The sequence below is a fragment of the Sciurus vulgaris genome, assembly GCF_902686455.1.
Source record: "Sciurus vulgaris genome assembly, chromosome: 7".
NCBI lineage: Eukaryota > Metazoa > Chordata > Mammalia > Rodentia > Sciuridae > Sciurus > Sciurus vulgaris.
This window is the reverse complement of record NC_136467.1, coordinates 158616130-158639460: the sequence shown is the minus strand read 5'-3', so window position 1 is coordinate 158639460 and position 23331 is coordinate 158616130. Positions and strand designations below refer to the sequence as shown.

General features: G+C 43.7%; 1 protein-coding gene and 1 long non-coding RNA gene across 3 annotated transcripts in view; one reads left to right on the top strand and one right to left on the bottom strand.

The window, feature by feature from the left end:
• Positions 1 to 14075, bottom strand: part of LOC306666097 — a 646663-nt gene extending 632588 nt beyond the window's left edge. Inside the window, exon 1 of the long non-coding RNA XR_013765187.1 lies at positions 13957 to 14075. This is a non-coding gene — a long non-coding RNA (uncharacterized lncRNA). The remainder of the gene's footprint in view (positions 1 to 13956) is intronic.
• Positions 14076 to 18631: 4556 nt separating this feature from the next.
• LOC306666377 (uncharacterized protein) lies at positions 18632 to 21605 on the top strand. 2 transcript variants are annotated; one of them, XM_079148415.1, is made up of 2 exons: positions 18632 to 19509; positions 19602 to 21605. In XM_079148415.1, the coding sequence occupies exons 1-2, from the start codon at positions 19215 to 19217 to the stop codon at positions 21080 to 21082; spliced, it is 1776 nt and encodes a 591-aa protein (XP_079004541.1). In that variant the 5' UTR covers positions 18632 to 19214; the 3' UTR covers positions 21083 to 21605. The 2 variants fall into 2 exon arrangements, with proteins under 2 accessions (XP_079004541.1, XP_079004540.1); XM_079148414.1 differs by having other exon boundaries at positions 19599 to 21605.
• The last annotated feature ends 1726 nt before the right edge of the window (positions 21606 to 23331 follow it).

Genomic DNA, 23331 nt, shown 5'->3' with positions numbered 1-23331 from the left:
ATGTGGTGTGTCATGTTATGGTTGTTGTGTGATGTGTAAGAACAGCACATGGTCAGTGCTGTGCTGTGTTGCACAGATTCAGTGATATTTAAGTAGGTTGTGTGCCTTTGGTTCTGCTGTGCTGAGTTGTGTGTGTTGTATGATGTGTAAGGGTGTGTGTGCACAGGTGGTGTGTGCTGTGTGTTTTGTTCCTCAATTTCAGAAGTCTGAACCTTGCAGAGTCAGGTCCTCAGCACCCAGTGTTTGTGCCACCTTGTCTTCTGGTTGCCATGGGCAGTAATGGTAATGACATGATCCCTATGTGCACAGGACAGCTCAGGGCAGACAAGGAAGCTCTGAGCCTGACATATAAACAAAGACTCCTCCACAGAATTCCACTGTTCTGATGGTAGTGGGCTGGTGGGACTGGTAACCAGCAGAAGCCTGCCTACCTGTGCCCAGCAGAGGATAGGCTGGAAACTCCCTGTCCTCACTGTGGCAATCCTGGGAAATCTGCCCATTTATGTGCTCATGCCATGCTCAAGGATAGCAGGAGCCTGCTCATGTGGTACTGGGAAGTTCATGGGAGTGAGGACCACACCATACACTCGGTGACCAAGTTTGTAATGTGTGGATTCTGAGGCTGCAAGCCTCTGTTACCAATGCACAGGACAGAAGGCTGCATATCAAAGTTAGGGCACTCAATGCTGGCCAGTGGCTCTGAGAGAGGCCCTGTGCAGACCAGGAGACTTTCTTCACACCCTCCCACTTTTTTTCCACCCCTAAAGCCTCCCAGCTGAGACAGACATGGTCATGGTTCAGGTTCCAGGAGGACATTCCTGGGGTCTATGCAGTTCAGGAGCTTCTTCCACAGTGTCTGGGGTGACACCTGCTCAAGAGTAGTTTCCTCACCAGTACAGGGCTATAGGGTTCCTTCTCTCATCTGCTGGGTCAGTGTGCTCTCTAATGAAATGAATGCCTTCCTTCTTAATGTTTATTCTTCTTGATCCCTGGGCAACCACAGAACACCTACATGATAGGATTTTCAAGTGACTTGAAGAAGAGATGTGGTCAAGTCTCCCCAACTGATACCCCAAGAGTTGCTCACCTAATCTGCCTCTTTCCCTGGGCCCATTCTTGGTGCCCCAAGACCTGCAATACTCCTGTGACATGGCAGAGAGGGTGCCCTGGATGAGGGTGAGGCCCTGGCACTACCCAGAGAAGAGGCTAATATCCCATTGAGATTGCAGTGTGGGTTCTGGCCCAGAGAGCAGGACATCCACCCAGTGTCAGCTGAGGCATGCCAAGAACAGCAGGGGAGTCACAAGCCTGGCCACACCACAGAGGCCTCTGCCCTGCCCATTAGATCCACTCCCGCTGATGAGGTTCCCTCAGGCTTTGCCCTAGGATAAATCCAGGGTACCAGAAAAATGGACCTGGGCCTCCCTTTCAGACAGGATGCTGATAAGATGTGGCATCAGGAAAACTTAGAGATTGTCTCAGCATAGGTGTGTCTCATACAGCATCAGGAATGAAGCCCAACAGTAATGCCTGCATGACAGAACACCCAGAGGCCACCTATTCAAGGCCAGTCTCCAATGGTGTTAGTGGAAAGAGGAGTGACATAGGAGATGGGGCCTGGTGGAGGTTGAGGACACTGAGGAGTGCCCATGAAGAGTACTGTGGGACCCAGTCTGATCCTGAGTCTCTCTTGCATCCCAGATATGAAGTGGAGAGTTTGCCCTGCCACACACTCCACCATGATGGGCTGACTCACCCCAGGGTGAAAGCAGCTCTGGACTGTCTTTAAATCTCAGAGTCAAAGCAAACCCTTCCTCCTGCAGGCCTCTGGCATTTTGCTACAGCCTAGGAAGTTGTCTCTCGCCCTCCACAGCAGCCTCAATATCCCTAGCACTGGAAGTCCCATACGCACAGTCAGGAGGCAGGAGAGAACCTGGGGGACTCTTGAAGGTGGTTCCTGCCCAATCCGTCCATCAACAGGAGAAAGGAGTTGCCTCTGAGACATACTTATCATGAGCAGATCACTCAGCATCACAGAACAGAATGTGCACAGGACAAGTACACAACACCAAGGTCACTCTAGTTCAAAGCAGCACCCCCTCCTGATTCTACTCATGGAATTTTCCAGAATGGAGAGGATAAGGGTTGGTGCTACATCCTGACATGTTACTGCACAGGGGCATCATGGGGACTTAAGGTGTAAGGCCCCCAAAAAGGAAACCCCAACTCTCTCCCATGGATCGATGGCAACCCCAATCAACCGCAGGAGGCGTCACTTGATGCTAACCACAAGAGTTGTTTATTCCAGCATGCTGGGACCCGACTCATGACTCACGCAGGAGTCCAGGAGTCGAGTCCCTAGCAGAAAATCTTGTAGGTTTATAAAGGCAGAGACCACACATCGGGAGGGGTCGCACATGAAAGGGAAAAGGGGAACAAAGCTGCTGGGAAATTTCAAAGGGGGTCTGGGTTTGCTGATAACATACAACATGTTTCACAATGTTTTACAACAGGGCATATATTCTGGTCAATAGTTTCTGGTAATCCTACTGTTTGAGCACTATCTGGCTATCTGGCTCAATTTACCCTTTTACTCCCTGTTTGGGACTGATTCCTGGAACAGCTTTAAGGGCTTTGTTCCCGTCACTGGGAGGGAGACCTTAGGGAGTTGAGATAAAACAGACAGCTTAAAAAAATGTCCATTCTTTCATTTCCCTATTTTCTTTTCTGGCAAGTTCTAATCATGGAACTTCTGTCTCTATATACTCTTCTCCAAAGCTATTTCCTTGGCGGAGGGACTGGCATTATTGCCTGAGCATTAGTACCTGTATAGCACTTACTCTCTCCCTGATGAAGGTGACTCCGTGAAGAAGATGTTCAGAGGTTGTTACATTTGGCTGCCGTAAGATTTTGCTGTACAGTTATTAAATCCCAGGAGGAGGTGGGGTGCCAATAAGTGTTGCCAATAGTTTCATACCCTCATGCAGAGCAATAATAATGGTCTATACCTCCGCATGTCCTTGCCATATTCCGTGACCTCCCATCCCAGGGGCAGACGTAGAAAGGGGTCTGTTTTAGATTGTCACGGGAGCATGGGTAGTTATATCCTGGGTTGTACCCTTCAACTAGGCGGTATTCTGTTCCCCCAAAAGGCCTGGGTGATGTTGGCCAATGTAGATGTCTGGGGTTAGGGACGGCCACCAAGCCCAAAGGGGTTTCTCCCTGGTGGTGCTCCATATTATATCTCCAGTGTGGGAGAGGACTTGCCATGTTAGTCGTGGGGGGGCATGAGGGTTGGGACTACTTATCAACTTATTGGCGGGAGGTGCATCAACAGGAGCAGGAACACAGTGGATGTGGAGCTTAAGGGAGTTGTCCAATTTTTCCACTTTCCACGTTGGGTCTGGTGGTGGTGCAGGTTTGACATGCAAAGCATGAATCCAGGCGGTGATGACATCGACTTTTCAGGCAGGCAAGGGCCCAGGGGGCACCAATTAGCAGCCCCTTGTTTGCAGTCCTCGATAAACAGTCCTTGATAAAGGCAGGTAAATTTGGTAATCAATGGGCTCTGGAGATCCTTGACATTCCATTTTTCCAGGGGCAGTCTCCAACTTGCAGAGGCAGATGACTTTATGGCCTCTACTTCCTCAATTTGACCCGATCCCCTATTTCTACACTAACTACCTGTTCCCAATTCTGGCTTCATTCCCCCCTTTTGCTGTAGGAACCCATAACTGCTTGTTAAGGAAATGAAAAGGGGCGTCAGTCGTTCTGGCTGCTTTGAAGCTGAATGGGGGCAGCAAGGGGCAAGCAGTTTGGAGTTCCCTTTTTTAAAATGTCAGGTCAATCGAGGGGTCCCAGGAAGAAGCCTGGTTGGGGAAGAGCAGGTTGTAAAGTCATCTGGGGGTTGTTGCTTCTATGATGGAAGAACAAAGAGACATGAGTACTGAAATGAGATTAGTACAAAGTAAATGTTGCAGCATCTGAAACATGCCACTGAGTATCATGAAAATAACAGAAGTCAATCTCTCACCAGGAGGTGAAAGAACTGAGAAATTGTTCCCATACTAGGCCTAGCAAAGGCTGGAGAGGACAAGGCCTTTATTTGGGGACTTTAACATTGTCCAGGTTATCAGGAATGTAAACACAACATTTAACTCTTAATGTCATAGATGTCCCCAGAAAATATAGTTAAGCTACTTAAGGTCATCTGATTTTGTAAAATATCCCTTTATTGGTATAACCTGTGTTTAGTAGAGATCTCTATACTTCTGTTACTTAGGAATAGATAATCATACTAGCAAACATAGATTAAGTCTACCTGTGTAGCTTAGGAAGTTCTGCAGGCCTTAAACTGACTAAAAACTTCTGACTCTGGCAGTTTCTCTTAATAGTTATCAGGCACATTTGCTGAAAAATCTTTCTCTCATTTGTAGCTTCCAGTCTTTATTCTAGTGGGGTAGTACAAGTGTACGTCTTAAGTTACATTTAACTATTATTTCCTTTAAATGCCCAAGAATGGCTATATTTTGGTATTAACTGTTTTGCTGGGCATCTAAGATCAAGCTGGTCAAATTGACCTGGTTCCTATCTTGTTAAAGAGTCAGCTGAGTTCCCACAGGGGTCACTCGTACAGAACTTAAGAGCGGCTCCTTAGCTCCACCAGTGACTTTGATTAGGCAGGGTCTCTTGATGAGGTGACTTTCTTTAGAAGCATCAAGGGATGTTTCCCCTTTTCCATGACCCTCCTCTGCAGCAGATGCACTGGATGATTTTTCATCCTCTAGTCTCAACAATCTCCTTGATCAGGAGGTTGTGTGACCCAGAGTTGCAACGCTCCTTAGAGAAGTCCTCTTATTCCCTGGGTTCAGGCTGACGTTGAGGGCAAGACCCAAATATGGACTTTTCTTGACCTCTGTGTTTAACTCCAATCTCTAAGTTTGATCTTAATTATCCAGCAAGCCAGTCTCACCAGTCATAAAGTAAGAGTACTGGGTTTAATTTTATTGTCCATAACTGTACAGTTATTTACCCTTTTATCTAACTGGAGTCTGCATTAGTACTGGAAGTTACCACTATCTATTCTATAGGTGATGGCTTATTATCACAAGTTACCTAGGTTGTGTGTTCTTGGAGCAGCTACTTCTGCAAAACATTAACAGGTAACAGTTTTACAAAATGAAATTAGCAAGACTAAAAATATATTCAGCTTGTATAATAGCTATCTTGAATTTTGATTGAGAACTACATTCTATCCCCTATTTGAGATCACAGTACTTTTACAACAAGAACCAATCTTTTGACTATAACTTTAAATAAGTTGAAGTCTGACTTATTTTGGAGTCACTCTAACATGCAGTAAGGTGGGAGGCAGAGCCTTATCTCAGATAAGGCAGGGCTCTTTACAGATCTTAAGTGTTCTAATTCTGATGTTGAACTTTGCTTCTTCCTTAAATATCATTAAGTAGTTTACATATACTGTTTCCTGAGTCTATATAAACTTTATAATTAACACGATTTAACATAGTATCTAAAACATGAATCAAAGAAAGGCTGAGAGAGCTTTTAACTTTCCTTTTGTGCGATTAAGTGGCAAAATGTTTTCATGTTTCTTTCATGTTTCACAATATTAACCTTTAAACAAATCAGACTCTAACATTTAGAAATACATTTACATTTGAAATTCTTTATCTCAGTGTAAAAAGTAACAAATTTTACACATACCCTATTGATAGCAAGTCCTATAATAGAACATTAAATGATAGAAATAAATCCCCAATAAAATTTACTGTTTATAAGTTTAAGATTACCATTACAGACAAGTTTAATCTGGAGAATAGCAGAGCTTGATAAATTCCCTGCTTTAAAAACTTGTGGTCCTGAAAAATATGAACACATTTAATATACAACTAGTGACCATTTCACAATTACCTTGACACTTTTATCTTACCAAATTTAGTTTTTAAAGAAAAATGTAGACTCTGTAACATAGTACAATACTCTATAACAGTTGTTTAACCATAATTGTATACACCCCAATTTTTAAGACTAATTGTTCTAAAGAATAAACTTAATAGACACAAAGTTAAGAGTAAATTAGTGTTTCAAATCCTTGTCATTTTACCATGTCATTCTACCATAGAGATTAAACTTTGGTTTATATCAGAACATTAGTATTTCACCTAAGAAAAACCTTAAATAGTTTTAGCTGTCTCACATACATATAACCAACTTAGTTACACACAAACTTATTGAAACTTGCCCTTTACTTACACCAACTTTCTTAGCACTTACTTAGACCCTCATGTATTTCATCACACAAGCACTTTCTTACCCAGAAACATTTTCTTTTCCTTTTTACTAAATATATTTCCATACCCAGAACCTTTTATTTTCTCTTTCCTATTTTTGACCCCTTTTTGTTCACATTCTGAAACAACTCTTATGAAATTTCTGAATTTAGATAAATTACTCTATTTTAATAAGATTACATATTCTGTTGTTTATAGTACTCTAATTGAACACAGTTGAAACTTTTGGGACCCTTTGTATATAGAATTGCACATGTTAGGACATAACTCTTAGTAACCTTGTTTTTAGTTTAGTGATGACACAAAGCAAGTTTAAACCCTTTCATTTACCAACCTATGAAAACACCAATAATGTTTAAGTATGATACTCCATGGAATTTAAGGAGTTAAAAGTACTCAATGTTACTTAACAATTAGCATTTTAACTTTGTAAATTAATCAGATGTCTCTACAAACACATTAGAGTAATCCCATACATATTAACTCTAATTCACTTATTCTGTAGAAATCAAGATATCAGACAAGTGTCCTGTATAGTATTTGCTGTCTCTTTCCTGTTGAAGAAAAGTCCTAGAAACAATTGATATTAGACACTTTATTAACATCAATATTTTATTAGCTTGACCACCTAGAGACTTGTGAGTTATTTTCAAAGACATTTTGCTTTTATTAGTTTACCCAATTTGAACCTTTTTAAATCACGTGAATTAAAAGTATCTGGATCCATTTTCAAATTTTAATTTTAGGAGCGCTCAGTTTTGATACAGACAAAACATGACATCAGACAGCACAACATACAAATAACACAAAATCAAAGGCCTTGTAACTTTATAGGTGAATCTCCATTGCAATGTAACAGATGTTCAAAAACTCTAGTTGAATAAAAATAGAACTGATCAAAAAATCATGAGCTCAAAAAAACATATAATTAAAAAAACAAGAGTCCTGGGAAAATGATACGGCCGTTAATTACTTTAGTAAAGTACCATAGCATTTACTTTGCTGGAGTTTTAAAGACTCTTTTTACCGTTTCTTTCCCTGGGTTTGAGACCGGTCTCCTACTGAGCCTTTAGGCTTCCTTTATTTATATTTCAATGTAAGCCTTGACTGAGATCTGGAAGGATCTAACAGGTTTTAACAGAAACTTTGTGTCTAAGGCATTTTAGCCATCTCATCAGGACAGGTTGGATGTTAAAATTATGAGACCTTATTTTTCATTACTTTTGAGACTGAAGCTACTTTGCTAAGTTACCCTTCAGGGCTGTCGGGAGGGGGAGTCCAGAGAAGGAACCTTTGGGGTCCACCTGAGAGTAGCCAGGGCCAAGAACCCCCCAGTTGTTCCAACCCTTCCTCCACCTCCGTCACAAACACACAACACACAACAGAACTAGATACAGATGGGCGCCAATCTCTGATCCACCAATTGAACCCAATCAGCGCCCTTACCTACCAGGCGTCCCTGGCTGTCCTCTACCCTTAGGGCGTCCCCCAGGGCTGCAACCTGTGGCCCCCCAGGCACGTCTACTGACCACTGTTCGACCACTCTCACGAGTCACTGAACGGTTGCCACCGAAACTGAAAGCGCGCTCACAGAACCAGACCAACTAACAAAACACAAGACAAAGACAGACAACTTTGGGGTACCCCTTCTTACCTCCAAGGTCGATTCCGTGGATGAGGGGGGGCCGTCTTATCCTGTACGAGCCCCCAAATGTAAGGCCCCCCAAAAGGAAACCCCAACTCTGTCCCATGGATTGACGGCAACCCCAATCAACCGCAGGAGGCGTCACTTGATGCAAACCGCAAGAGGTGTTTATTCCAGCATGCTGGGACCCGACTCATGACTCACGCAGGAGTCCAGGAGTCGAGTCCCTAGCAGAAAATCTTGTAGGTTTATAAAGGCAGAGACCACACATCGGGAGGGGTCGCACATGAAAGGGAAAAGGGGAACAAAGCTGCTGGGAAATTTCAAAGGGGGTCTGGGTTTGCTGATAACATACAACATGTTTCACAATGTTTTACAACAGGGCATATATTCTGGTCAATAGTTTCTGGTAATCCTACTGTTTGAGCACTATCTGGCTATCTGGCTCAATTTACCCTTTTACTCCCTGTTTGGGACTGATTCCTGGAACAGCTTTAAGGGCTTTGTTCCCGTCACTGGGAGGGAGACCTTAGGGAGTTGAGATAAAACAGACAGCTTAAAAAAAATGTCCATTCTTTCAAAGGACAGAGTTCCAGGTTGTATCCTGGTGAAGGTTCTGGGTGCTCTAAATGAAGCCTTTCCAGTGATTCCCATTCCTATCACTGTTTTTCCTCAGTGGTGAGAAGCAGGAACCATGGCAGCAGTGGAACATTCAGAGAAATATCCAGAGATGAGGGAAGCAGGGCTTGAGTCTCAAAGGAGCTGGGAGCATTGACAGAGACCCAGGAGTTGGGGCTCATTCTGGTGGCAGGCAGGAGCCCCCTCTGGAGGAGTCCCTGTAGCAAAGCAGGGCAGTGACCTGTTCAGAGGTGCCCTGAAGAAGAACCAGAAAGATAGAGGCAGGACAGAGGCATGTGTCAGGAGCCTTGCCCAGGGCAGTGGTATGGAGCACTGGATAGAAGGTATACCAGATGTGTTAGGACTGGCCCACCAATGGCAACTTATGGGGCTGAGGCACCAGAAGGCTGCTGCTGAGGCCAGGCCCATGGGTAAGTGAGGGGGCTCTGTGTGTTAGGATTGGCCCACCAATGGCAGCTTATGGGGCTGGGGCACCAGAAGGCTGCTGCTGAGGCCAGGCCCATGGGTAAGTGAGGGAGCTCTGGGAGTGGCAGACTTGCAACAGCATGATACAGTCACCCCTACCATGAGAGAATGTTCTGGGCCTGGAGCATCAGGTGTCCTCTTCAGAGCCTGTGCTCATCACAGTGCTGCCAAACAATGTTCCATGGTTACAGCAGAGAAACTGACCTGCAAAGTCTGGACAGCAAGAGTCCACACTACTACTTGCACACATACCCAGAGGGACAGTCTGCACAAGACCATCAGAATTTTGGATATGGTTACACTGTGTTTCTGGAACAGCAGACTTGTCTAAGGCACTCCATGGGTCAGTGACATCCTACAAGAATTTGTGTGCATCAGAGTTACTCCTCAAGCCCTAGGAAGTGGTGATTTCTTGCCACCCTATTTACACATAAGGCCATTGAGCTCCAGGGAAGTTCAATAACCAATCTGAGGTCACAAAGAAAATAAGTGGAAGATCTGGGTAGAAACAGGAACCCTTGATCTGGGAATCCATCTCTACACCATGACAAAAGAGCCAAGACCCAAAGCATGCAGAACAAGGGGTTGACCCTGGACCCTAAATGTCTTCTGCAATGAACTCTCAGAGATATTAGAATATGGGGTTGATTCCTGTCTTTTGGTCATTCTTGTGGTCATTGTGATACCGCTCTTTACCAGTGATGAGTCCTGCTTCCTCAGGTGTTGAAGTATAACGCTGGAGAAGCACACCGAGGCAAACGTAGAGTGGAAATGCAGCTTTATTAAAGAAAAGTAAAAGCAGACTTCTCCCGGGTGGAAAAAGGGGACCCAAAGGCAGAATCCATGGGATGAGCAAATCTTGTCCTTTTTATGGGTTTTATTCTCCCATTCTCTCCCCCTTATTTTTTCCTTCCTGCCTACAGGATTAGGCCCAGTTTTGCAGGTGAGCTGTAACAAGTAAAAAGCGGATGGGGCAGGGGGAGGGTCAAAGTGATTCAGACAGGTAAGGGCCCAGGGGGCATTAATCTGCATATTCCTGCCTGTAGTCTCTGACAAGGGCAGGTAAATTTGGTTATCAATGGGCTCTGCAGGACCTTGATATTCCATTCTCCCAGGGTGGTCTCCAACTTCCAGAGGCAGATGGCTTCATGGCTTCCATTTTCTCCGATTCCCTATTTCTACACTAATTGCCTGTCCCCAATTCTGGCTTCAATTATTGCACATGGATGCTATCCATGGAGATTTCTGGATGTCTTTTTGTCTTGTGGGTGTGCTGCCCATTAGTGTTATTTGCCAGATGTTTCCCATGTTTCCAGATGGCATTGAACTTCCTTGTCCCTTTATTGTTGGGTGGTGCTATGTGATAAGGTTAAGCCTGCCCAGGTGCAGTGACACCTCTGTTCTGTAATCCCAGAGGCTTGGGAAACTGAGGCATGAGGATAGTGAGTTCAAAACCAGTCTCAGTAACTTAGCAAGGCCTTAAGCAACTCAGTGAAACCCTGTGTCTAAATAAAATGTCAAAAAGTCGGGGGTGGGGTGTTACTTAATGGTTAGTGCCCTGGGTTCAAACTCCAGTATCAAAATAATAAAAGGCCAATGAGTTTTAATTTATTCACACACTGGATATTCCACTGATAACATTAAAACTTTCTCCATACCACAGGAGTTCAATACCATTTGAGATGGCCATTGTTCAGTAAGCCAGAATCTCTCGGTGGAGTTGCCTTGCTTACCATCAAAAGGCATGCAACATTGTATTCAGGCCTTGGAGATTTTTGATGATGCTTGTTTCTGAAGCCAGAATTAAGGACAGGTAGTTAGTGTAGAAATAGGGAATCGGTCAATTCGAGGAAATGAAGCCATGAAGCCATCTGCCTCTGGAAGTTGGAGACTGCCCCTGGAAGAATGGAATGTCAAGGAGCTCCAGAGCCCATTGATTACCAAATTTACCTGTCTTTATCAAGGGCTGCAAGCAAGGAGCTGCTAATTAATGCCCCCTGGGCCCTTGCCTGCCTGAATCACCTTGGCCCTCCCCCTGCCCATGGCTTCTCACTTAATGAAAAACCAGGCCTAGTCACTTAGGCAGGAAGGAGAGATAAGGGGGGAGAGAAATGGAGAACAAAAGAGAATTTAACCTATAAAAGATGTAGGGTGCGCTCACTTCTTGGGACTTTAGAACATCAGCCATGGCCCCCTTTTTCCTGCCTGGAGAAGTCTGTATTATTACCTTTAAATGAAACCTGCTTAATATGCTTGCCTTGGTGTGCTTCTCTAGTGTTCAATCTTCAACATTAGAAGGAGCAGAACTTCTCACCGGTAAATGGCGGTATCATTTCTATGGCACATCTAGCATATGTTGACTGTTATGTGGTGGAAATTAGGATAGATTAATTAATACCATATCTTTACTTACAGGAAATTAAATTGCCTTTTCTGAATAATAATTCCACATTCCTTGAGAGGTATATCATTACTATTGGCCTATTGGAAGGACAGAATTTATTTTTCCTTTCAAAGTTGGAAAGAGTGAAGTTTTGATAAAATATTTTTGGCAATTCAGTTCAGTATTCTGATATCTGAGAATGACTTGATAAATTTAGTGAAGTCAGCTTTTTCTGCCTTGAACATATTATTTCATCTTGGGCCATGATATTCATTTGCAGGACTTGGAAAATAGTGGTAATATCTACAAATTTACTGAGTACCAACTATGTGTGAGACACTGAATACAACTTATCTCTGATTATGTCTAAAATTCTATAAAATGGGCCAAATAGTATTCCCAATTCCATTGGAGAAATCTCAGGAAAAAGACTAATAACTTGCCTAAAGTCACTTTGCAAGTAGAGCCAAGATTTGAATAAAATTGTACTTGCAAATCTCCACTTTATTTCTAATGCCCTGGCCAATTTTCCTCTGCAAATTTCTAGGAATGTGATAAAAGATTCTTCAGGGATACTGAAAGAATGGACATTTTTTTAAGCTGTCTGAGGTCACCCTCCCAGTTATCTTAACTCCCTAAGGTCACCCTCCCAGTTATCTCAACTCCCTAAGGTCTTCCTCCCATTGTCTCAACTCCCTAAGGTCACCCTCCCAGTAATGGGAACAAAGCCCCTAAAGCTGTTCCAAGAAACAGCCCCAAACAGAGAGTAAAAGAATAAATTGAGCCAGATAGCTAGATAGTGCTCAAACAGTAGGATTACCAGAAACTATTGACCAGAATATACACCCTGTTGTAAAACATTGTGAAACATGTTGTATGTTATCAGCAAACCCAGACCCCCTTTGAAATTTCCCGGCAGCTTTGTCCCCCTTAAACATTATTGGTGTTTTCATAAGTTGGTAAATAAAAGGGTTTAAACTTGCTTTGTGTCATCACTAAACTAAAAACAAGGTTACTAAGAGTTATGTCCTAACAAGTGCAATTCTATATACAAAGGGTCCCAAAAGTTTCAACTGTGTTTCAATTAGAGTACTATAAACAACAAAATATTTAATCTTATTAAAATAGAGTAATTTATGTAAATTCAGAAATTTCATAAGAGTTGTTTCAGAATGTGAACAAAAAGGGGTCAAAAATAGGAAAGAAAAAATAAAAGGTTCTGGGTATGGAAATATATTTAGTAAAAGGGAAAAGGAAATGTTTCTGGGTAAGAAAGTGCTTGTGTGATGAAATACATGAGGGTCTAAGTAAGTGCTAAGAAAGTCTGTGTGTAAGTAAAGGGCAAGTCTAAACAAGGTTGTGTGTAACTAAGTTGGTTATATGTATGTGAGACAGCTAAAACTATTGAAGGATTTTCCTAAGGTGAAATACTAATGTTCTGATATAAACCAAAGTTTAATCTCTATGGTAGAATGACATGGTAAAATGACAAGGATTTGAAACACTAATTTACTCTTAACTTTGTGTCTATTAAGTTTTATTCTTTAGAACAATTAGTCTTAAAAATTGGGGTGTATACAATTATGGTTAAACAACTATTATAGAGTATTGTACTTTGTTACAGAGTATACATTTCTCTTTAAAAACTCAATTTGGTAAGATAAAAGTGTCAAGGTATTTGTGAAATGGTCACTAGTTGTATATTAAATGTGTTCATATTTTTCAGGACCACAAGTTTTTAAAGCAAGGAATTTATTAAGCTCTGCTATCCTCCAGATTAAACTTGTCTGTAATGGTAATCTTAAACTTATAAAGAGTAAATTTTATTGGGGATTTATTTCTATCATTTAATGTTCTATTATAGGACCTGCTATCAATAGGGTATGTGTAAAATTTGTTACTTTTTACACTGGGATAAAGAATTTCAAATGTAAATGTATTTCTAAACATTAGAGTCTGATTTGTTTAAAGGTTAATATTGTGAAACATGAAAGAAACATGAAAACATTTTGCCATTTAATCACAAAAGGAAAGTTATAAGCTCTCTCAGCCTTTCTTTGATTCATGTTTTAGATACTATGTTAAATCGTGTTAATTATAAAGTTTATATAGACTCAGGAAACAGTATATGTAAACTACTTAATGATATTTAAGGAAGAAGCAAAGATCAACATCAGAATTAGAACACTTAAGATCTGTAAAGAGCCCTGCCTTACCTGAGATAAGGCTCTGCCTCCCACCTTACTGCATGTTAGAGTGACTCCAAAATAAGTCAGACTTCAGCTTATTCAAAGTTATAGTCAAAAGATTGGTTCTTGTTGTAAAAGTACTGTGATCTCAAATAGCGGATAGAATGTAGTTCTCAATCGAAATTCAAGATAGCTATTATACAAGCTGAATATATTTTTACTCTTGCTAATTTCATTTTGTAAAACTGTTACCTGTTAATGTTTTACAGAAGTAGCTGCTTCAAGAACATACAACCTAGGTAACTTGTGATAATAAGCCATCACCTATAGAATAGATAGTGGTAACTTCCAGTACTAATGCAGACTCCAGTTAGATAAAAGGGTAAATAACTGTAAAGTTATGGACATTAAAGTTAAAGCCCATTACTCTTAATTTATGACTGGTGAGACTGGCTTGCTGGATAATTAAGATCAAACTTAGAAATTGGAGTTAAATACAGAGGTCAAGAAAAGTCCATATTTGGGTCTTGCCCTCAACATTAGCCTGAACCCAGGGAATAAGAGAACTTCTCTAAGGAGCGTTGCAACTCTGGGTCACACAACCTCCTGATCAAGGAGATTGTTGACTAGAGGATGAAAAATCATCCAGTGCATCTGCTGCAGAGGAGGGTCATGGAAAAAGGGAAACATCCCTTGATGTTTCTAAAGGAAGTCACCCCATCAAGAGACCCTGCCTAACCAAAGTCACTGGTGGAGCTAAGGAGCCGCTCTTAAGTTCTGTATGAGTGACCCCTGTGGGACTCAGCTGACTCTTTAACAAGACAGGAACCAGGTCAATTTGACCAGCTTGATCTTAGATACCCAGCAAAACAGTTAAAACCAAAATATAGCCATTCTTGGGCAATTAAAGGAAATAATAGTTAAATGTAACTTAAGATGTAGCCTGATAACTATCAGAGAAACTGCCAGAGTCAGAAGTTTTAGTCAGTTTAAGGCCTGCAGACCTTCCTAAGCTACACAGGTAGACTTAATCTATGTTTGCCAGTATGATTATCTATTTCTAAGTAACAGAAGTATAGAGATCTCTACTAAACACAGGTTATACCAATAAAGGGATATTTTACAAAATCAGATGACATTAAGTAGCTTAACTATATTTTCTGGGGACATCTATGGCAATGTTAAAGTCCCCAAATAAAGGCCTTGTCCTCTCCAGCCTTTGCTAGGCCTAGTTATGGGAACAATTTCTCAGTTCTTCCACCTCCTGGTGAGAGATTAACTTCTGTCATTTTCATGATACTCAGTGGCATGTTTCAGATGCTGCAACATTTACTTTGTACTAATCTCATTTCAGTACTCATGTCTTTTTGTTCTTCTATCATAGAAGCACCCACCCCCAGATGACTTTACAACCTGCTCTACCCCAACCAGGCTTCTTCCTGGGACCCCTTGATTGACCCGATTTTTAGAAAAGGAACTCCAAGCTGCTTGCCCCATGCCACCCACTTCCAGCTCGAAGAAGCTAGAGCGGTCATCGACCTCCTTCCCCAGCAGCATGGAGTTCCTAAGATTAGAGGGGGGAATGAAGCCAGATTTGGGAACAGGTAGTTAGTGTAGAAATAGGGGATCGGGTCAAATCTAGGAAATGAAGCCATGAGGTCATCTGCCTCTGCAAGTTGGAGACTGCCCCTGGAAGAATGGAATGTCAAGGATCTCCGGAGGCCATTGATTACCAAATTTACCTGCCTTTATCAAGGACTATTTATCAAGGACTGCAAACAAGGGGCTGCTAATTGGTGGCCCGCCCCCTTGGTTCTTGCCTGCCTGAAATCACCTAGTCACCTTCATCAGGGAATGAATAAGTGCTATACAGGTACTAATGCTCAGGTAATTATACCAGTCCCTCCACCAAGGAAATAGCTTTGGAGAAGAGTATATAGAGACAGAAGTTCCATGATTAGAACTTACCAGAAAAGAAAATGGGGAAATGAAAGAATGGACATTTTTTTAAGCTGTCTGAGGTCACCCTCCCAGTTATCTTAACTCCCTAAGGTCACCCTCCCAGTTATCTCAACTCCCTAAGGTCTTCCTCCCATTGTCTCAACTCCCTAAGGTCACCCTCCCAGTAATGGGAACAAAGCCCCTAAAGCTGTTCCAAGAAACAGCCCCAAACAGAGAGTAAAAGAGTAAATTGAGCCAGATAGCTAGATAGTGCTCAAACAGTAGGATTACCAGAAACTATTGACCAGAATATACGCCCTGTTGTAAAACATTGTGAAACATGTTGTATGTTATCAGCAAACCCAGACCCCCTTTGAAATTTCCCGGCAGCTTTGTCCCCCTTTTCCCTTTCATGTGCGACCCCTCCCGATGTGTGGTTTCTGCCTTTATAAACCTACAAGATTTTCTGCTAGGGACTCGACTCCTCGAGTTGGGTCCCAGCGCGCTGGAATAAACACCTCTTGCGGTTTGCATCAAGTGACGCCTCCTGCGGTTGATTGGGGTTGCCGTCCATCCATGGGACAGAGTTGGGGTTTCCTTTTTGGGGGCCTTACAATACTATCCTTGAAACTATTAGAAACTAGATATTCTGTATAATGGTTGAATATTACATTTTTATTCATTCAATAATTCATAAATTCACTCATTCTTTCAGCAGGCTCTGTTGAGGATCTATCAGGTTTGAAGTTTTGTTTGGGACTGGATTTAGATGTGAATCTCTTATGATTTCTGCCTTCAACTTCAATAGACTGTAAACTTGAGGGGAGAGTAATACACACACACACACACACACACACATTCACACACTCTTACACATGCAGTGTTAAACATATGTCTAGGAAAGTATGGGCACAGTGAGGAGGTAGCTCCTGCCATATACAGGATATGGAAAATAAGTGGAGAGATACCTATCTGTTTCTGCCTTCTATTTCTCTTTTAGTATCTTGAACACATTCCACAAAATCCCCATTCCACAAAACCCATATCCTGGGGGTAAATGTCATTATGCCTGTCATGATCCCAGTTTCTAAAGGTAATGGCTTCTGTATTCTATCCTCTTCCCTAGAAGGTGCCCTCTGTTCCTGTTTCCCCTGCTCCTGTACAGTCATTTTTTTCCAAGTTCTCTTATACAGAAGGTTAATACCTCCTCCGAAAAGCAGTGGAATAACATCCTAGGTCTTTGTAGTACATAAACAAACTTCCCCAAAGTCGGGCCTCTCAGTTGCTCTTCATAGTCTGAGTTGTTTGCAGAAATGTACAGCAGGGGAAAAAGAGAAAATGTCCCTTTGATAATATGCTCCTAAGATGGATAATGTGAGGAGAAACAGGTTTGAAGCTTGGGTGAATAAAATAAATGTAAGATTTATATGTGAAGAGTGTAAGGCAGATTTGGCATATTCACTTCTTTTGGCAAAACCCTCAGAGCAAACTGTATAAAAGGGTCACTAGGTTTACACTATCTCTCAGGTCTGGTGGTGGGTGATCAATACTACTAATCTACAGAAAAGATGACTTGAATGTAAGAACCCCATTATGTTCCCCATCCACTCTATGTGATCTGTAAATGCTTTGTGAGGAAGCCAAACTCAACTAGACCCAGAGGTTCCCCAAATTATGACAATGCTTCTGTGAGCCAAGGATTTTTAAATACCTGTGTTTAAAAGAACCAAAGGCACATTTTCCATGGGGTCACTCAGACCTTAAAATGGGACAATCAGAAAGGCAAGGAAAAGATGGGGAAAAGGCATTAGGACAGGAGAATTCCTGAGGAATATAGCACAGACTTTGTCAAGTGGTCCTAAGAAGCACTATCTTTACTTCATATTAATGGTTATTAAGGTTCTTAGAGCAAAGCACTTGAGGAAAAATGCTGAAACTGATGAAGGGCTGGACTGATGAAGGGCTTTGTGATGGAGGGGGCTGGTTTGGCCCAGATGAATGGGCTTATGAAACTCCATGATGAATCTCTTTCTACAGAGCTGCTACATCAGTTATGCTAGCTTCTTTTACTGTGTGCCATGAGTTCATATTAGCAAGAGGCTATCTTGGGAGCTGCAGTAGCTCTTGGGGCCAATCACACAGTGTCCAGTTGCCCTTCTTTCTTCCTGAGGGACCTGATTTTGTTAATTCCCAATGGTTCAGCTGGTGGAGGCAGAAAATGTGACGGGAAGAGTCTGCATGTTACCGTCTGTGCTGAATTGAGTCCAGCACGTAATCTAGCCAGATGCAATCAAAAAAGTCCTGGAAGACTCTGGTGTGGGAAGGGTCTCTCTTATGCAGGGTAAGAGTAGTCTATCTTCTAGTCCAACTGGATGGCACAGCACACCATCTGATTGCAGATTGCTTTTGGCAGCAGTCTTTGGACCTCCAGGAGACCAGAGTTACAGTGAAGTTTACACAGTGGATGGCAGAATTAGATCCTTGAAGACAATGCCATGTTGACAAATTAATATCCCCTGGGACACCTTGTTGTGGGAGTAATCAAGTTCTGTATTTGAAACCAATTGGGCTTGGGTTTTCTGACCCTAATAGAGTAGGCCACTCACATCCTTCTGTCCCATTCAATCTTATCTCTGAAATTCTATTGGAAAGCTTAATTTGACCTCCATGGGAGAAAATGGCTTCAAATGCAAAAAGAAGTGTTGTTGTGTCTCTGTTTTGGGCATTATGCATGAGGAAGAATCTTGGACTCCCTTCCTGGGATGACAATGAATGATAGCTCATGTTGATGGCACCTGAGGCATGTCTTCAGTTGTGAGGATGCTTCTGCATGAATCCTCCAAGCTTTCCAAACATACTTTGATTATATGCATAAGCTGATATTTCATATGGTACTGTTCTTATATTCTGGAGTCAGATTACTTGACATTGAATGAGTAACCTCAAGTATGTGACTTTGCCTCTCCCAGCCTCTGCTCAATTGTGATCCTTAGAAGTGGCCATGAGAAATAAACTGAAGGCAGGTGGTTTGATCAAGAGTAAGCACTCCAGGCGCTGACGACACGCTGAGGAGCCGGGAAAAGGCTCCGCAGGACGCGCTGGCGCCGCGGTCCATGCCGCTCCCGTGGCCCCAGACGGCCAGCGTGGCCCTGGGCCAGCTGCCCGCGCCCGCTTGCCAGGCCTGGCCGATGCCACCGCCTCCGGGCGGACCTCGCTCCCCGCACACGAGGCGCCCTGGCGGAGGGCCGGGGCGGGGCGGGGCGCGGAGGCGCCCGCGAATGAGCACGGCGCTGGGACGCACCTCGTGACCAAATAAGAAGATGGGCTCAAACTCTCTGTGGTGACCCAGGAAAGGGGGACTGCTCCCTGCAGGCCAAGATTCATTATGCTACTGCAGCCAAAACAGGAGAGAAGTATTGCTGGACATCGGCAGGTAGAAGGTATAGTAAAGACGTCACAACAGGTGCTGCGAGAATTTACAGCTGTAGGACCCCATTACCACCAACGTTAAAGAACATCTTCAGGGAGAAAGGAGGTGAGACCAAATGGAGATCTGGATCCGTACCAAGGAGTGCAGAGCCTGCAGTGGTAAATAGGACTCCCCTGTTGCTCAGAAAAGTGTTGCTAAGAACAAGGAGGGCATGGAGGCTGCGTTGCTGCCTGCCTGGTCCCAGACACTGGTGACCTTCAAGGATGTGCTTGTGGACTTCACGAGGGAGGAGTGGCAGCTGCTAGACACAGCTCAGCAGGTCATGTACAAAGACGTGACCCTGGAGAACTACAGGAACCTGGCGTCCCTGGGGCACCAGCTTCCTAAACCAGAGGTGATTCTGCAGTTGGAGAAAGGGGAAGAGCCCTGGCTGGTGGAGAGGGCAGCTCACCAAGAGGCGCACCCAGATTTGGAGACTACAGTTGAAATTAATTCGCCAGTTTCCAGTAAGAGTATTTCTAAAGATAAAAAAAAAAATCATTTGGCATTAAAGTGGAAGGAATGACAAGGAATGATCTCTGGTATCTGTCACTAGAAGATGTGTGGAAACGTGAAGACCAATTGGGCAAATATCAGGAGAACCAAGAGAGACATTTGAGGCAAGTGGCCTTCACCCCAAAGAAAGCCTTTTCTCCAGGCAGGATCTGTGAGAGTGGTAAGTATGAGGGCAGCTGCCTCGTTCCTGCTCAGCTGGTGCTGAGAGAGTATTTCCACAAACGGGGCTCAGATGCCAGAAGCACGAAACATGACTTGGCATTTAGGGGGCATCAGGAGCACTGCACGGGTGGCAGTGGCCAGTGTGGCCAGGCTTTCTGCAAAAACATCCATCTGATTGAGTTTGCGAGAACTCGCCCAGGGGGCGAGCCCTGCAAGTGCCCTGCTGGCAGCAACCCTCTGGCTCCTGGGGTGTCCCTCCGCATGTCTCCAGGCTCACGCAGGGAGAAGCCCTATGAGTGTAAGGAGTGTGGGAAATTCTTCAGCTGGCGCTCCAACCTGACCAGGCACCAGCTCATTCACACTGGAGAGAAGCCCTTTGAATGTAAGGAGTGTGGAAAGTCCTTCAGCCGGAGTTCCCACCTCATTGGGCATCAGAAGACTCACACTGGCGAGGAGCCCTATGAGTGTAAAGAGTGTGGAAAGTCCTTCAGCTGGTTCTCCCACCTGGTCACCCACCAGAGGACACACACTGGGGACAAACTGTACACATGTGGTCAGTGTGGGAAGTCCTTTGTCCACAGCTCAAGGCTCATTCAGCACCAGAGGACGCACACAGGAGAGAAGCCCTATGAGTGCCCTGAGTGTGGGAAGGCCTTCCGACAGAGCACGCACCTCATCCTGCACCAGAGGACTCATGTCCGAGTGCGGCCCTACGAGTGCAGCGAGTGCGGCAAGTCCTACAGCCAGAGGTCCCACCTGGTTGTGCACCACCGGATCCACACTGGACTCAAGCCTTTTGAGTGCAAGGACTGTGGGAAGTGTTTTGGTCGCAGCTCACACCTCTTCTCACATCAGAGGACACACACTGGAGAGAAGCCTTACGAGTGTCACGACTGTGGAAAGTCCTTCAGCCAGAGCTCTGCCCTCATCGTGCACCAGAGGATCCACACTGGGGAGAAGCCCTATGAGTGCCGGTGTGGGAAGGCCTTCATCCACAAGAACGACCTCATGAAGCACCAGAAGACCCATGCTGGAGAGGGGGCCTACAGGTGTCAGGGGTGCGGCCTCACTCTCGGCCAGCACTCTCCGTTTGTTGTCCATCAGATAGCGCATACTGGGGAGCAGTTCTTCACCTGCCGTTGGTGTGTGGGACTGCGCTCGCGGGCAGCCCTACCCTTACTCGCATTCCAGACAAGGCATACTAGAGGAGCATGTGCTGATGTGATGACGGTAGGGCATCCTTCTCCAAGAGCAGTGATGGCATTTTGCTTTGGAGAACACCTGGAGAGAAGCTGTACAAATGAATATGTGCAGAGCGGGTACAGTGGCCAGGCCTGTGATCCTGGCTACTCTGGATGCTGAGGCAGAAGGATTGCAAGTTCAAGACCATCCTCAGCAACAGCATGACCCTGTCTCAAAATAAAAAATAACTAAAAAGGGATGGGGTTGCAGCTCAGTGGTAGAGCACCATTAGGTTCAATACCTGGTACCACCAAAAAAAAAAAGAAAAAATTGGTCCTGGAGTAGGAAAAGTCCACCAATTTCATTTCAGTACACAAGTCGACTTTTCTGGAGCATTGTCGACCAAACCCTAAGTGCTGGCCCACTGTGAGGGGAGTTGTTGGGGATGATCCAGCTTCATCACTGTCTTCAGAAAGAGAAGAGATGAGCGGGCCTGTGTAGGGAGGGTCTGTCTAGGAGAGCAGCCATGCTGCTGCACTGAGCTGGAAGGATGCACTCCTGTGGGCCAGGGTGCTGCTCACCACGTGCTATCTCTGGACCCTCAGTGGTGCTCCCTAAGGTTGGTGTCTTGGCTGGGCCACATTTTGGTTAGCAGCCAGGAAAATGCCTCTCATGTCAAACAATAAAGAACACATTTACACTACCAGTGATACTACCCATTTTTAAATGTATTTGCACGTGGGCAAAAATTGAATGGAAAGACAAGAAAAGTATAAGTGAATGGGCAAAACTGATTTCTTAGCTATGGGGATTGTGAGCTTTGTAGTCTATTCAGTGTTGCTGAAATAATTGTTAAGACATCTTAAAGTGTTGAGAAAGGACATCTAGTTTCTCCAATATCCAGGAAGCTTGAGGACCACCTGCTGGCCAAGGTTCCTATTAATTCTAACTTGTTTGGGGTCATAGAGTTCCACTTTTTGAAAAATGGTGCTGAAGGTTCCTAAGCATTTTAAAGTGCAGCAGTTCTCGGGATGTGGAGACTTAGAGGAACGTTGGCATTTGGATACACAAGGGAGGGTTGCCACTGGATCAGGATCAGGAACCTGGGCAATGTGCAGAGCACATGTGCACACCAGACAAACCCAGCACTGCCTGAGTCTTTTCCCTTTGTAGAGGAGAATTCATGCCTGAGGGCATAGACTTGAGCTGGACTGCCCAGGGTGAAATCCCACCTCTGTCCCTAACCAGCTGGTGCTATTGGGCATCTGCTTGACTTCTCTGTGCCTGATGTGCAGACAGCCTCCCAGCAAGCTGGAGATGAGGGTAGCACGCACCTTGGGTCATTGAGGTGAGTGAGAGTGTGTGTGGCAGCTTCAAAGAGTGCCTCACATGTGCCAAGCTCTTTGTGACCATTACTGTGATTGTTAATATCATTGCCCCACCAAATGTCACTCGTCACTTAGTTTACGTGTGCTTGTTGCTTCCTCAGTTCTCACTTGCCTTCCGCTCATGCATGTTTTTCACTTTTGCCTAAGTCAGAACTTACCGGTGAAAATCACTGACAATTAGTGGGATTATGGTTTGATTCCTGAGGCTTTAGTAAACAGCTTTTAATATTGTGTGCAGAATTGTTTTGCTGGTACAGAGGACTTCTAGGGAGAAGACCCCAACCTTCAGATGCTCTGGTAAGCCCATGACCCAAAATAGATTCAGGAAGAGGATCTGTTTTAATTTTCTGTTTCATTGTATAAATGAATCGTGTGTGTAGTGTGAAAACTATCGAAATCAAAGTGAAGTAGTTGTGTCAACCCTAACAAAAAAATAAAGCCACGAGGTTGTGAAGGAAAAAAAAAAAAAAAGAGTAAGCACTCCATACATGACAGCTTCCTTCACTGTTCTTGCATGTTTGGTTCATTATGTTAAGGAAAATAATACCAGATTTTGGAGAATTACACATATGACAGCCATGAATTTTGTATTTTTATTAAAATCATTCTTAATTTATCTTTGTTATTCAAATGTAGCAAATCAGGATGTTATTCATCACAGTTATTTAAAAGGGGTGCAGAAGGGATGGGAAGATAGCTCAGTTGGTAGTTGGCAAGCACTAGGCCATGGGTTTGATCCTCAGTACCACAAAAAAAAAATAAAATAAAAAATAAAAGAGGTGAAGAATTATTGTTATTTTTAAAAGAGAAACAAGAGCATCTTGATTTCATCAAGTATTGGCACAACAGTCTCTGCCTGATGAAGATGTCACATATACACATTAAAAGACTTATATAAGTAAAAAAGAGAGACAGCAGTTCAGTTGACCTGCCTAGGAAATAATAGAGCACTGGAGAGTTGCATTCTCCTGCATGCAGATCTATTGAAGTTTCAAGTACTCAGTATCATGGAATAACATCCAGATGTCTTGTCAATGTGAG